Below are 15,144 nucleotides of genomic sequence, written 5' to 3' on the forward strand. Positions count from 1 at the left end.
TCCTGAGACGATATCGTTGCTAGGTGATGCGACTCACGCACACTCGCTTCCTGGTGCAGTTTCATCTCCGTTATAGATAATCTGTCCTTTAAGATGATTGTTTATATATGAATGCGCTGTGTTTTACTTCCACGGGGAAGGAACATGTCATCGACGCAAGAAACTCTCTTCTCGTTGGAACTGGTGATCGATTACGTCCGCTTCGACGGTTCGCGTGGCAGTGTTTTGGCTCCTGCAGTGGGTGTCCGCTTCTTAGATTTCCCCACACTGCTCATCTACCAATCAGGACACGAGGATGTTTCATCTAAATCAGGCTATGCTGACCTGTGCGTATCACCTGAGGCTTTATCTCAACAAGATAATGGAGACAATCTGAAGTATTCCTTCCATAAAGGCAAATCCTGTCTTTTTAAGATGAATTTGGACTCGTTACACAACCATCTACTGAACACTCCTCTTTACGCAATGGTATTGGATGTAAAAGATGAGATTCCCAAACTTATAGGAAGCTCCTTGATATCCCTGGCTAAAGTGACGGAGAGAATTAAACTGGATGTGGGTAAACATGGTATTGGCTCTCCAAGCGCTTATGGAGAGAGACTGCTGACCTCAATCTGCAATCTGATGGGGAAAAGCATAGGTGCCATTTCTCTGGCTTATAAGATTGTAAGTCTAGGAGCTCATTTAATCCCTCATATCCCAGAAAACAGAGTCTGTGAAGTCGGCGTGACCCGTGGAAAAGCAGAACAACACGAATCAGTGCATGCAAAATGTGAGATGCCAACAAAAGTGTCTGAGAATCATCCTGGTAATGTTCTCTCACCACAAATAAGCCTTGATGGACAGTCAGCTGATGTAGTGATATCAGAAGCAAAGCAGCCAGGGCTTCCGGCTGAACAGAGAGTCTCGTGGTGTGAAGGTGCACAGGAATACACCGCATTCTGCCCTCCACCTCTGTTTTACAGCTCCGGCCTGAAGAACCAACAGGAGAGGAAAAGTAGGATGTTTACCCTACTGTACCCTACTTGCTGAAAGAATTTCTGATTGATAGCTCATACTTTTAAATGGGTAGTTGATTATGATTTCACTTTTTTAACTTTAGTTAGTGTGTAATGTTGCTGTTTGGCTGCGTGAGATTCTCCAGCTTTGTTGTTGTTGAGCGACCGAAGCGCGAGCTGTTAAAGCTCCGCCCTCTTCTGGAAAGGGGGCCGGAAGCTCATTTGCATTTAAAGGGACACACACAAAAACGCTGTGTTTTTGCTCACACCCAAATAGGGGCAAATTTGACAAGCTATAATAAATGATCTGTGGGGTATTTTGAGCTGAAACTTCACATACACATTCTGGAGACACCAGAAACTTATATTACAAAGGGCATTACTTTAAGCAAGTAAAACTAAGGCATTTTAGTATAATTGTAAAAATGTGTCCATTAACACTTACTAGACTGAAGCAACTTAGGTTTACTTGATTATCCATACAATGTGTAAATACATCATTATTACATGTGAGCATCAAATATCAAATATGATCATAAGGCTTTTGAGGAACATTTATTTGTAAATATCTCAATCATCGTTGTATTGCATTGCATTATATGTTTTAAAGGGGACTTGTAATGCCCCTTTCACAAGATGTCTCTGGTGTCCCCAGAATGTGTCTGTGAAGTTTCAGCTCAAAATCCCCCACAGATCATTTATTATAGCTTGTCAAATTTGCCCTATTTGGGTGTGAGCAAAAACACACTGTTTTTGTGTGTGTCCCTTTAAATGCAAATGAGCTGCTGCTCCCGGCCCCCTTTCCAGAAGAGGGCGGAGTTTTAACAGCTCGTGCTTCAGCAGTGACTGCGCCATTTTCCCGCAGAATTGGGCTATTTTACACTGTTGCCGCGGGTTGTTTTTATGTCCGCGGGTTGAAGCGACCCCAAATAACATGATATTTAGCGTAACTGGGCTAGTTTTGTGTAGCAATTGGGTGGGTTTTGTTGTGAAGACCTGGCAACCCTGCACTTCAGATACTCCACAACAACAAAGCTGGAGAATCTCACGCAGCCAAAATGAGGATTGTCAGTAACGGTGTTCAGCCTTACATTGTTCAAACCGGAGTCGACACTGATGGAGAGACTCAGGAAGAAGTTACAACTTTTAGAATGAAACTGGACGTTTCTGAATGGTTAGTGGATAAATTTATGTAGTTGCTGTGGAGTTGATTCAACTTATCCACTAGCGTGTGCCGTCATAATCTTAATCTTTTTAATCTTTTGTGCAAATCCAGAGTTGAATTGACCCTCGTTTGTGAAGCAGTCCGGCGTAAAATGACGGCATGACAACAACACTCTACTACAACAACTCTTCCTCTTCTCTAAAGCAGCCCAACATGGCCACACCCCCTTTGTTGTGTGTTCTCGGGGGCGGGGTTTATGTAAATTTTGGGGTTTGTGATGTCACCAACCTGGGAAGAAACTTGTTAAAAAGTGATTTCTGTAAAAGAAAATCTCTCTTTGCATTGAACTTTGAGTGTCGTAACTTTGCAGATGTTTATGCTCAAACAGCAACATTACACACTAACTATTTTGCTAAGTTTGGGCCTCCTTTGTCCTCCTTGAGTATGAGTGCCATATTATCACTATAAAGCCATAAAAGCATGATGTATTATATATGATACAAAACATAAAATCAAATAGGCAACCTGTTCTATTTATTTATTTATTTATTTATTAAAGATTTTCTGACTATTATGTTATATTTCAGGCTTTACAGGGTTAATTCCAGCAATGGAGAGTCTTAATATAGAGGATCCAGAAGATGGAAATAATGAAGACATGCATGATTTTCCAGAGATATCAGCTGTAAAGGCAGACAGATCGAGCAAGCTAACTTCAACTCCAAGGTCACAGCATGAAGAGACTGATTCAGCTCCGCTTGGGAATGTGATCAGGCAGTTACCGCTGCTGAATGCTTTACTAGTTGAACTATCACAGCTGAACGGACAGACGCAGCAGCAGCCGTTATCCATCCATCCTCACCTGGCGTGGTTGTACACATCAGCACCTGGAGCAAAAACTGAGTATCAGAAAACAATCAAAGCTAGTCCTAAACAGAGACCCGGTCAATGCAAGATAAAAGAAGGTGTAAAATCAGTAAAGAGTGCAAAGAAAAATGAAGAAAAGTTGCAACCTAAGAGGACGCTTAAATATGGCTTGACAAAGTCTTTTTGTCTCAGACTCAAGCTGGTCAAACCAGGACTTGTCAAACGGCATGAATGCATCGAATACCAGAACATAAAACAGGACCAGCCAACAAGACAGACGTCGTCTGACCATAAACGTGTTCGTAAGTCAGTTTACAGAGGCGTCAACTTAGATGAAACTGTTGAAACATTAGTTAGCAGTTTTGAAATGGACCCAGCACCAATTAAAACTGCATCATCAAGATCACAAACAAGTTTAAATGAAAGTCTTGCGAAACATGCTGCAGAGACGACGTTGGATGAAAGAGACAAAAAAGTTCGAGTTCATATTCCAAGTGCACTGAGTGACCGCAGTGAGCAGCATTCAGATCTGAACAATCCTGGCGTCCAGAGTTTTAAAGAAAACAGCAGGGAAGATAGTAGAGCAAGCAGCCGTCCTCGCAGGTCAAGCCTGAGTAATGGCTCCTTCGAACAAGAAGAGTATCAGGATGACTTCACGAGCCTCAACACAACTGACGGATACTCGCCTGACCCGCTCAGCAGCCCAGAACCAAACAGACGTAAAACAAACAGCGGTTCGAGTACTTCAAGTCAAAATAGAGGTCTTCCTGTTCCCGTCAAAGCGGAGAACTCTCCGCAACGTTCCCTCAAAGGCACACACGTCATCCGACCACGTCTGCAGACCTCCGCTCTGAGTCTGTCTTCGGATGACAGTGAGGGTGAGTTTGTGTCCTCTGGTAGCGGCAGACGCCGGAGGCCTGGATCGCAGAGCAGTGGACAAAAGACTCAAAAATCAGAGAGCTTTGACAAGTGACCCTGGTGAAAAGGCCATGACATTTAGCCGGGTGTCAAAGGACTCGGATTTGCCCGCTAATAACCCTGTGCTGAAGTCCGTTCATCTTCAGAACACTCTGGAGAGGAACGGGACAAACTGGGTTCTCTGGGACTGGACAAGAATTGCCATCACATTTCAGAACTGGTCTTCAACAAACTTCCAGGATATACGCTGTGATAAAGACAGTGGTGATCTAATATACTGTACATGAAAATGACCAGAAACCATCAAACATCTTGTTTTTATTAGTCATTTTAATATGAATAATATGTTTTACACACTGAATTGTTGCATAGAAATGCATTCATTGGCACAGTTATTTTGTGTGTTCAAATACAGCTTTAATTTCATATGTCAATAAGTATTTAATGGTTTTATTATTAATTCATATGTTTTTCAGTATTTGTAAAAAAAATCCATAACATTTCTACGGCAATAAACACACTTGTTGTTTCTAAAGCTCAAAGTATACTTCACTTTTTACGCGTACGCGAGTGTCAGCGTACCACCAGGTTTTTGTAAGGTCGCACATGCGCATTTATTTATTTTTTTCCAGTAATTAGTTTATCCACAAGGTGGCAGCCGTGCCCTGGGGGCATCGATTCACAAGGTAGTCAAAGAAAACCAGCATAAACAGAACAGGAACGCATGCAAGCTACAGCGACGATGGAGGCCTATACAGACGAGAGATTGTGTGAAGAGGTTAGAAAGTACCCTCATTTGTACAACTCTTGCATGAAAGCGAGAGATTGCTCAAAACTGCACATGCGTTGAATGCCTGTGTATGCGTACAAGTCAAATGAAGTATATTTTGCAAGGCTGTGCGGTCAACTGTGTGCGTATGCGTAAAAGACGAAGTATACCCAAGGCTTAAAGCCCTAAGTATACTTCACTTTTTATGCGTACGCGAGGGTCAACGTACAGTGCGCGTGACGCAAATTTCATCATCAGAAGAGTACGTGTGTATTGTACGCGCACCGCCAGATTTTTGTAACCATGCATACTTATACGCACAGTTTGCACATGCGCATTTAATTTTTTTGCAATAATTCGTTTATCCACAAGGTGGTGTCAATTCACAAGGTAGTTGAAGAAAAACTGCATAAACAGAACAGACCGGAACTCATGCAAGCTACAGCGACAATGGAGTCCTACATAGACGAGAGATTGCGTGAAGAGGTTAGACAATACCCTCATTTGTTCAACTCTAGCATGAAAGAATACAAAGATGTTTACATGGGTTGTAACTCGTGGCGAGAGATTGCTCAAAACTGTGCATGCGTCAAACGCCTGTGTATGCGTAAAATAAGACTGTGCGTGTACATTAGCGTACAGTCGTAAAAAAACGAAGTAAACCCAGGGCCTTAAGCAGAACCTTCAATCTATTAGTAAATGAGTAATGAACCCATTTAAGTCATTTAAAATGGATAAAGTGGGAATGTGGATTATATTGAATCAATATTTGATATAAACGAGATGTTTCATGCTTTTTATACAAAATTGATGCCCTGAATACACTTCAATATTTAAGCATAACAGTAATGTTGTATTTGATGAATCTCAGAAACAGTTGACAGTGAAACATAATTTAGCTGGAGTTAAAAACAAAACAAATTGATAAAAAATAAAAAATATTTGTTACAGTCTGAAAGTGGGCACAACAGGATTGGTTATTGAACCGTCTGATGGCAACAGGTGGAAAATAATAATTTTATTTTTATGATTTATATAAATTAATGCTGGGCAAACGATTAATCGCATTATGTTTACATAATATATGTGTGTGCGCTGTGTATAATTATGTATATATAAAATACACACACACACACATGCATGTATATATTTAAGAAAAAAATGTTATATTTATATCTAAAATATTTATGTGATGTAAATATATGTACAGTATATACATGCAAATATTTCTTAAATATATACATGTATGTGTGTGTATTTAAATATACAAAATAAGTATACACAGCACACACATATATTATGTAAACACAAACTTTTATTTTGGATGCGATTAATCGTTTGCCTAGCATTAATATAAATTTATATTATTTCTTAGTTATTGGCAGAACACCAACTACACATTTTCTATTCTTTAATATCCTAATCCTAAGTTAAAGCGTGATTTGTTTTTGTTCGGGGTTTTTTAACAGCATGAATTTTTAAATAAAAGTGCAGATAATCGGATAAAACGTAAATTAATATAATATTAATTCCTATAAATAGAATTATTAGACAACATAATTTACGATTTTTCCTTTTCTTTTAAACCTCTGTGAGAATAAATACTTTCTTTTAACTTTTTTTGTCATAAAAATAGCAGATGATTTAATGTTCCTCGTGGTGAATGACTAAATTATTGCACAATTAACTTGCACAAGACACATTTTTCCTCACTTATAAACTTAAAGTCTTGAGTCGCTCGAGCGCCTGCGTCATAATCATGCTGCCGGAAGTAGCAGTAATATAGTATGCAGTGTACATGTGTGGGATCCTGACCTGCCTGAACTAAAGCACGAAAGCAGCGGGAATCATCTGTAAACGATGAAGCACGTGTTCCTGACTGGCGTTCCCGGTAAAATGCATCATAAATTCACGAAGTAAACCCAAAAGTCATGTATCTTGTTCTGTGTGCCATGGAAATGTGAATAAACGCGAATATAGTATACATTTACACTTCTAGAAAGTATGAACGACATGCCTTCAGAGATAAGGACTCGTTTTGCATACTATTATTATTATTATTACAAACCTGACACATAGCAGCTCTTCTGAGCTTTGATTTTTAAGCCAAAACTTTTGAAAGAACTACCACAGTGCAGTAATAATATCAAATGGCATATGGAGCAACTTTAATATGCAAATTATATTAATATTAATCAATTTAATGATATGCAATTAATTGTATTGATATTAATCAATCACAGTATTCTGATCACTGACCCAAGCAACCAATTTTCTTTCTAAAATAATTTCAAATCAGTATTTCATCAATCAGTTAAAGGCACAATATGTAAGATTTTGGATTAAAAAATCCCAAAAGCACTAGAACAATGTTGTATATTTTAACTTACTTACATTATCCCAGATGTTTCCAAGAATGTTTAAATCTAGAGAAATAAGCAAATTTAACCGTGTCCATCCATGCGTCACCTATCAATGACATCATACCCGCGTTACCCTCGATTTCTGGTTTTATTTTGTAGAAATTATGGAAACACCAAAGATGCTTTAATATATTATATATTTTATTAGACAAGCGTTTGGATACATTTATAGACAGAAAATGAATCATGCTATATAGCTCAACACGTTTAGTCTTGTTGTTTTCTTGATTTACCACGAGTACCATGTTTTACCATGCCTAATATCGATCTAGTTTACTGCAGTGTGCAACAAGTGTCTCACAGCAGCCTCCAGGCGAATGCACAGAGTAACGTTATAACATAATTTTCAACACATCTCAAATGTGTCAATATTGATAACAGCGCTGCTTTACCCCACATACGCTCGACGGAAGAACGGAATGCGGCGACTGTGGCATAATAAAAGTCCCACTGCTCTCAAGGCGTATCGCGCTCGTCTCTCACTAGCAATCGTGGCCTCGTTTCTGCCCTGCTCTGCTTCATACTACAGCAACGTTAATAATCTCATCCATGAACATGATTTCTGCCCAAGTCCCGTCCCGTTTCTTCTGTGAGGTGAAGACGCCATGAATCCATGCTCAATCTCGGCATCATCAAGCTCAATAGGCAACCTCTAGTGGCGAAAAACTACATATTGTGCCTTTAATATGTGCATGTATTAACTTATCTGGTAAATAGCCATGCAGCAAGATCATGTACAGTCAGATGGTCATTATCACCAAATAAATCGATTCAAGGTGATGGCAAATTACCATTAAAACAAAGTGTTCTTCTCTGCCAGGTGTGGGTAAGACCACTCTGGTAAAGAAAGTGTGTGAGGCCGTGATCTCCACCGGGGTCTCCGTCAGCGGATTCTACACGGAGGAGGTCCGAGAGAGAGGCAGGAGAGTGGGCTTTGATGTGGTCACGCTCACAGGTGATAGAGGACGTCTGTCCAGGCTCAGGTATCATCTCTGTTTGCCTATCTATCAATCAGCCACAGGTCTTACTGCTTAGTGTTTTAGTGCTGTTGTCGTCCACTAACACACTGTCTGTTTGATCCCAGCACTGAATCCGCCGCAGGTGGACGTGAATACAGGGTCGGACAGTACGCAGTCGATCTTCAGTCATTTGAGAGTCTCGCACTCCCTCTTTTCAGAAACGTATGTATGGATGGATGATATAAACAACCTATTTGCATACTAATAGGCTCATAATTTAGTGTTTTTTCTTATCTAAACTGATATGTTATATGCTGAAAAAAAATGGTGAGTACTTAGAAATTGCTTGTAAATTTAACAAAGAAACTGCATGTAACGCATTGAATTAAACGTAAAATTTTGAAGTAGAAAAAATTTTCTTGTAAAACGTACTGCAATAATTATTTTATTTACGACTTCGGAAAATCTTTTTTGCGGTGAACTAACTACAGGGAAAGTCCCTGACCTGACTTTGAAAAACACAAAAGAAGAAGATGTTTAGCAGAATCTTTACAAAGAGGATTTGGGGGCTTTCAAGCTCCATAAATCACCAAAAAAAGCACATAACTTTTTTAGGTCTGGTTTTCAAGGGAGCGCCTGGAGATGCTGCTTGGTACACACACTTTACGTGACACACTTATCCTAAAAGCTGTCCTTATCACTTTTCTCCTGACTGCTCTCCTCTCTATCTTCTTTTCTCTCGAACATGGTAGATGATGATATTTTGTTTTTATTTTATTAACACTAATGACACAGACAACAGCAGGAATATTAGGCTGCTGTCACTTTAAGACCGAATGCGTGGACCGAATACACCGGTTTCTTTCTCAGCCGTTCACTTATGACATAACCGAGAGAATACTTGCAAGTATTTTGACAAAATTTTGTGTGTATGTGTTCATTCAAGCGCAAGTAAACCTGAAAGAAGAATTGATTGTGTCCGAACGCTGTCTGAAAGCCTCTCTCTCTCTCTCTCTCTCTCTCTCTCAGTATGCTCACGCTTCAGGTGTATGAGCCGCGCGAGTCCCGATTTTTGACTCTTCTTCCGCGTTTAAAATCGTTTGAATGTGTAAATTGGCAAGACAAACCACGTCTAAATGATAAACTTTCACATTATGATGATTAAACTTGGCAGTTAATCCGCGAATCACATGTATTCCACGTTTTCTGGTACGCATAATTTATTTTTACCACGCTCACCAGTTATGTGCACGCCTGATTATACTGTTGTTTTTGTTCAGCTGATGAAAGGCCTAGACAAAAACTCCATGAAAACTTTTGAAAGTTGTGAATACAGAAATGACGTGATCTAGGACCTTTATTACAAAAAAAAAAATGCAGAAAAAATGATTCTGTCCAGTTATTATAGTGATAAAGTTTTAAATATGGATATTTTTCTTATAAAAACCCATCGCTTCTCTTCAGAAGGCCTTTATTAACCCCCTGGAGTCGTATGGATTATATTTACGATGGATGGATGCAGTTTTGGGGGGCTTTAAAACACGCCCTCCGTTCACTACCATTATAAAGCTTGGAAGAGCCAGGATAATTTTAAATATATCTCAGATTGTGTTCATCTGAAAGAAGATAGTCATATACACCTAGGATGGCTTGAGGGGGAGTAAATCATGGGATAATTTTCATTTTTGGATGAACTATCCCTTTAAGGCTTGTCAGTAAACAGTCACTGTTATGATTGGGTAACGTCATTGCAAAGGGTACCTACCTACAACATAGCATATCAACGCCTACTCGCTATCCATTTAGACCAGACAAAGCAAAATTTACAGACAAAACAATGAAATAATTTACTTGCGATTTGTGATGGAGCTGCTGTCAAATCCAAGTTGTCTGCTTCATCTGTCAACAAAAGTTTCTTTGCAAACTCTCCATTACACTGTGCCTCGTTTATAAAACAAATGCTCCAAATAAACATATACTCCTCAGACACGATCCGAGACGCCATTAAAATAAACCATCCACATGTTCCTGATGCTGGGATCCTTCTGAAGTCTGTACAGAGACACAAACCAGCTGTCTAAACTGGACGTGTCAAAGCTTTCACTCTTCCATTTGCTTTTGACGCGACGCTCACATCCAGTGTAGGCAAATGTCAGCCGTTAAGCGAATGAGTGATGGTGGGCGGGGCCTATGGTGCGATGATGTATAGCTATTCGTCGATGTCTTGCTCTGGAGGAAGTCATATGGAAATGTATTTGCCCGTGTGACGTCACAGATCCCACAATATCCAAACGAGCCATTTTTGGAGCTTGATTACATAAATGCTTCGTTTATAATGAGGAGGACGTTTTAAGCGCTGAAACTGGCGGGATGTTTTAATGGTACAAAAACCTCTTGTATGACAAAAGATCAAGGTAAATTTGATTTGTCATGACCCCTTTAAGTTCTTATTCATTGGAAAATTTAGCAGCTCTCCAGTTTGTCATTTCAGGTTTGAACTTCCATATCTTCACCACTATGCTGCTACCATCATATACAAACACATATTTCATCTGTCTGTGAGCCATAGTCATGCATTCCTGACTGACACATTTAGTGTGTCTGGAGCCAGAGCCTTCATGTTAATCATCTTTGCTAGTTAGTGTAGGATGCGCCGTGTACGAGCCCTGAGACCTTTGAATGAACTTCAGTGTTATTTTAGTATCTTTGAGATAGTTTTTAATATTTTGAAATAGTTGATATTTTCCATTTTAAATTTCAGTTACGGTCTGCTTTTGTGGTTGAACTTTTGTGTTCCATGAATGAAAGAAAATCATATGGGTTTGGAACAACATAAGGGTTACTAAATTAACTTTTCCCTTCAGTGACACTGTAAAACGGCATGCAGAGAGTGTGGTAAACATGTTCAGATTTGAGTTTCTTCAGATTTAGTTTCATTATTCGTTGTCCTTATCGAACAGATGTGTGAGGGAAGCAAGAGGGTGTTTGTCATCGATGAGATCGGGAAGATGGAGCTGTTCAGCCAAGCGTTTATCCGTGCGGTGAGACAGACTCTGGACGGCTCCAGCTGTTCAATCCTGGGCACCATCCCTGTTCCTAAAGGAAAACCTCTCACGCTGGTGGAGGAAGTGCGCAACAGACAGGACGTCAAGATATTTATGGTAAAAATATGTTTTACCTCACTGGAATTTTCCATGCAAACATCCTTGGCACCTTTGATTTACATGCAACTACTGTAGAGAAATACTGCGGATCACTAGATGGAAAAAATTATAGTTTGTTCAAAGAATTTATATAACCCTATGATAAATTTAGGATTTATATATTTGATTTGTATATAAAATTTTCATCCATTTGGATTACCGTTTTAAAGGGGTCCTTTAATATGATTTCACTTTTTTAACTTTAGTTAGTGTGTAATGTTGCTGTTTGAGCATAAACAACATCTGCAAAGTTACGACGCTCAAAGTTCAATGCAAAGAGATATTTTCTATTACAGGAATCACTTTTTAAAGACTACAACAAATGGCTGGTAGGGACTACAACAAGCTTCTTCCCGGGTTAGTGACATCACTAACCCTAAAATTTACATAAACCCCGCCCCCGAGAACACACAACAAAGGGGGTGAGGCCATGTTGGGCTGCTTTAGAGAAGAGGAAGAGTTGTTGTAGTAGAGTGTTGTTGTCATGCCGTCATTTTACGCCGGACTGCTTCACAAACGAGGGTCAATTCAACACAAAAGATTAACATGACGGCACATGCTAGTGGATGAGTTGAATCAACTCCACAGCAACTACATAAATTTATCCACTAACCATTCAGAAACGTCTAAAAGTTGTAACTTCTTCCTGAGTCTCTCCATCAGTGTCGACTCCGGTTTGAACAATGTAAGGCTGAACACCGTTACTGACAATCCTCATTTTGGCTGCGTGAGATTCTCCAGCTTTGTTGTTGTTGAGCGACCGAAGCGTGAGCTGTTAAAGCTCCGCCCTCTTCTGGAAAGGGGGCGGGAGCAGCAGCTCATTTGCATTTAAAGGGACGCACACAAAAACGGTGTGTTTTTGCTCACACCCAAATAGGGTCAAATTTGACAAGCTATAATAAATGATCTGTGGGGGATTTTGAGCTGAAACTTCACAGACACATTCTGGGGTCACCAGAGACTCGTATCACATCTTGTGAAAGGGTCATAATTGGTCCCCTTTAAAATTAGGCCTAAATATTTTTCACCAAAAGTGCAATGCACAAATTTCCCCAAGAGATATATGATGCATGCTGGCCTACTCAAAAAGAAAAATGGAAGTGTGGCTACATTTGACCATTCATCCATGAGTCATCATCCTGTGTGTCTAGACCAGCTTGTGATGAATCCAGGCGTCTGCTCCGAGGTATGTGGAAACATACGGTGTGAACCCCAGTGCAGGTTTGTGTGTTGTGTGCTGATTTGATGGTTGATAACACAGATTCCTTTACAACTCTTATTGTTCGGCCTGTATGGAATCTGCGCCCACATCAACAGAAGCTCCACAGAATTCACACTTGCATTGTTCACCAAATTCTATGCATTCCACAATTCCTCATGTTTACTGAATATTCTTCCTAACTGCGTGGTGAAAGTGTTCTGAGAAATAAGTATTTAAAAAGTCTATATATGTAACCATTTTTATGTATTAATCGCTTTTTTTATTGCCAATGTGTGAACAGCTTGTAATGAAACTTAAAAAAACGAGACCTTCCCCAACTTCCTAGGTTGTCTCTGAAAGCCTGTCGACTGATTTTAATGTGAAGGACTCGTTTTTGCTGAGAAAATCAAAAGGATGTGACGTTTACACGCTCCCAAGATCCTCTCTTCCTTTCAATGACACATGAAGTTAATGCTTATACAATGTTTAGGATAAAAGAGCTGTTCTGTACTGTAATGTCAATGATTCATTCAAACTATATTCTCACATAGTCAGATCTATATAGTCTCAAAAATAGTCTTAAATATACTTTATAATCAAACTACTGCATCATAACAGTGTAATTTTATCGACCTCATCCGTCGACATGATGCGGTGAATCACAGAGCTGGTTCAAACATCTACATCGCTATGATTAGATGCTTTCTTACCTGCTGTTTTCTCACCGCTGTCATTTTTGTGTGTTTATTTTGTTATTGAGAGGAAAGCGTGCAGCACATATTTACATATTCATCTAAACGTCGCTCTCATCAGCATGGACGGCGTCTGGATGTTCGTTAACAGTATATCGCTGCAAAGATATTTTCAACATCTTTTTACTTCTAAGCGAAGAACGAAAAAGAACTTCTCATGAGTATATCAGGGCATTGAATCATGTTCTGTCTCTTGTGTGTTATGAGTGCGAGCACGAGCAGCAAGTTGCTGGCTGCAGTTCACTTAATGGCCACCGGTGTCGCTAATAACAAGGGTTTTTGAATTCTACACATAGCCCCTTTGAATAACTTCTACTTTTATATATATTCGTAGCTGACAGCATTATAAAGAGCTCAAATTTCAGTGTACATATATATACACATGTGCCGTGATTACAAGTTAGCAAAAAGACCGTTTGAATTACATCATTCAACTTCAGTAGCTATGTTTCCATCCACCTATTTTTATGTGCATTTTGGGATATCGCATAAAAAAATTTTTTTTTAAAAAGCTGGATGAAAACCCCAAGATGGGCATAAATTCTAAAAAAATTTGCATTAAAAAAACGTATGCATTCAACTGAGTTGGATAAATTTTTTATGCAATACAAAACATGCACATAAACTACGATGGAAACACTTTTACCAAATAAATCTCTTGATGCGCATCAAAAAAGATGTGACTTTTCGATTGGAAGGGATTACTGGAACAACCAGCAGATCGATCTCATTGCCCAGCATCTGAAATGCTGTTTTGGTCGGTATAATTCCTTCCCAGAAGCTCCTCACACGACTGCGTTCACAAACACCAGGCATCTGAATGCAAGATAACATGACAGCGTTTATTGTGTTTCGTCTGTGCGTTCTGAGGCGCAAATAATTCATACGAAAATTATTATATACAGTGGCTTCTATGCCGCAACTTTCATTTTTCTTAATGATATTTAGCGTCAGTTTATCAGGAAGTGATGATTTTGTTCTCTTTCACTGGATGCTTTATTCGCAAATGATTGATGCGATAAAAGTTAAATTCGCATCTTTGGATGGAAACAGCTAGTGTTGACATGTTTTAGGTTTAGTTTCATGCAATTATAGTTCCTACAGTCATGGAAAACCTGGAATTTTTAAATCATATTTTTTTTAATTGTCATTTTTCAATTGCCTAGCTGGGAAAATATTAAGATACAGACATTTCTAGTTATTGATCCACTAAAACTTGCTCTTTATGAGTGCAAACTGACTCAAATGATGTTTAAAAAAAATCTTATTAATCACAAACAAGTGGGAACAATCATGGACACTTAAGCTGGGAACTATCTGCAATGGATGTTTAACAAACAAATCAGCTCTTATTTGTGCTCATTTCACAATTGCTCATCTTTTCCGTTCTTATTTTCTTCAGAAAATGTCCAATTCCAGTTAATCTCTGCTGTTTGTTTTTCCTCCCACAGGTCACAAAGGAAAACAGAGACACGATCTTTGATGACATTGTGTCTGCTGTACAGGAGTGCCTGAAGTGAATGAGGAGGAACTGATAAGCTACTGATAATATATTTAAGTCATTTTCATTTTTGTTAGCCAACAAGCCCTTCGGGCGCTCCGTTCTTTCAATATGGTGCAGTGTGTCATATGTGTTAAATACATGCATGTGAATAAGCATTTCTCTCTCAAACACGTCACATAATGGATCGACCTCTGCATTATTGATTCGGAGCGAGCGTCCTGGAGGAAGGGAGCGTGAGAGTCACGGAGACTGTGGATGAATGATGCTTCAATTCGATAAAGAGGCCACTAAGGCGCCGACCTTTCCTCTTGCTGAGACGTGTGCTTCCTGTATCTATGTTTCCAATTAAACAGGAAAATAAATTAATATTTGAGAGGAAAACACA

General features: G+C 39.2%; 2 protein-coding genes across 2 annotated transcripts; both read left to right on the forward strand.

The window, feature by feature from the left end:
• On the forward strand, positions 1 to 4,495 carry map10 (microtubule associated protein 10). The gene is made up of 2 exons (XM_051916697.1): positions 1 to 997; positions 2,751 to 4,495. Exons 1-2 carry the CDS (start codon positions 112 to 114, stop codon positions 4,001 to 4,003), a joined length of 2,139 nt encoding a protein of 712 aa, XP_051772657.1. The 5' UTR covers positions 1 to 111; the 3' UTR covers positions 4,004 to 4,495.
• A 1,973-nt stretch (positions 4,496 to 6,468) lies between these two features.
• On the forward strand, positions 6,469 to 15,144 carry ntpcr (nucleoside-triphosphatase, cancer-related). Its single transcript, XM_051916781.1, has 5 exons — positions 6,469 to 6,608; positions 7,961 to 8,123; positions 8,225 to 8,321; positions 11,060 to 11,260; positions 14,707 to 15,144. Exons 1-5 carry the CDS (start codon positions 6,578 to 6,580, stop codon positions 14,773 to 14,775), a joined length of 561 nt encoding a protein of 186 aa, XP_051772741.1. The 5' UTR covers positions 6,469 to 6,577; the 3' UTR covers positions 14,776 to 15,144.

This window comes from Ctenopharyngodon idella, chromosome 13 (assembly GCF_019924925.1).
Source record: "Ctenopharyngodon idella isolate HZGC_01 chromosome 13, HZGC01, whole genome shotgun sequence".
In the NCBI taxonomy this organism is placed as follows: domain Eukaryota; kingdom Metazoa; phylum Chordata; class Actinopteri; order Cypriniformes; family Xenocyprididae; genus Ctenopharyngodon; species Ctenopharyngodon idella.

Excerpts from the sequence above, each read along its gene's own strand:
- ntpcr (XM_051916781.1), top strand. The coding sequence starts at position 6,578 with ATGAAGCACGTGTTCCTGACTGGCGTTCCCG. Across the intron at positions 6,609-7,960 it reads GTTCCTGACTGGCGTTCCCG|GTGTGGGTAAGACCACTCTG; the intron begins GTAAAATGCATC and ends CTTCTCTGCCAG. Across the intron at positions 8,124-8,224 it reads GGACGTCTGTCCAGGCTCAG|CACTGAATCCGCCGCAGGTG; the intron begins GTATCATCTCTG and ends GTTTGATCCCAG.
- map10 (XM_051916697.1), top strand. The coding sequence starts at position 112 with ATGCGCTGTGTTTTACTTCCACGGGGAAGGAACATGTCATCGACGCAA. Across the intron at positions 998-2,750 it reads GAACCAACAGGAGAGGAAAA|GCTTTACAGGGTTAATTCCA; the intron begins GTAGGATGTTTA and ends GTTATATTTCAG.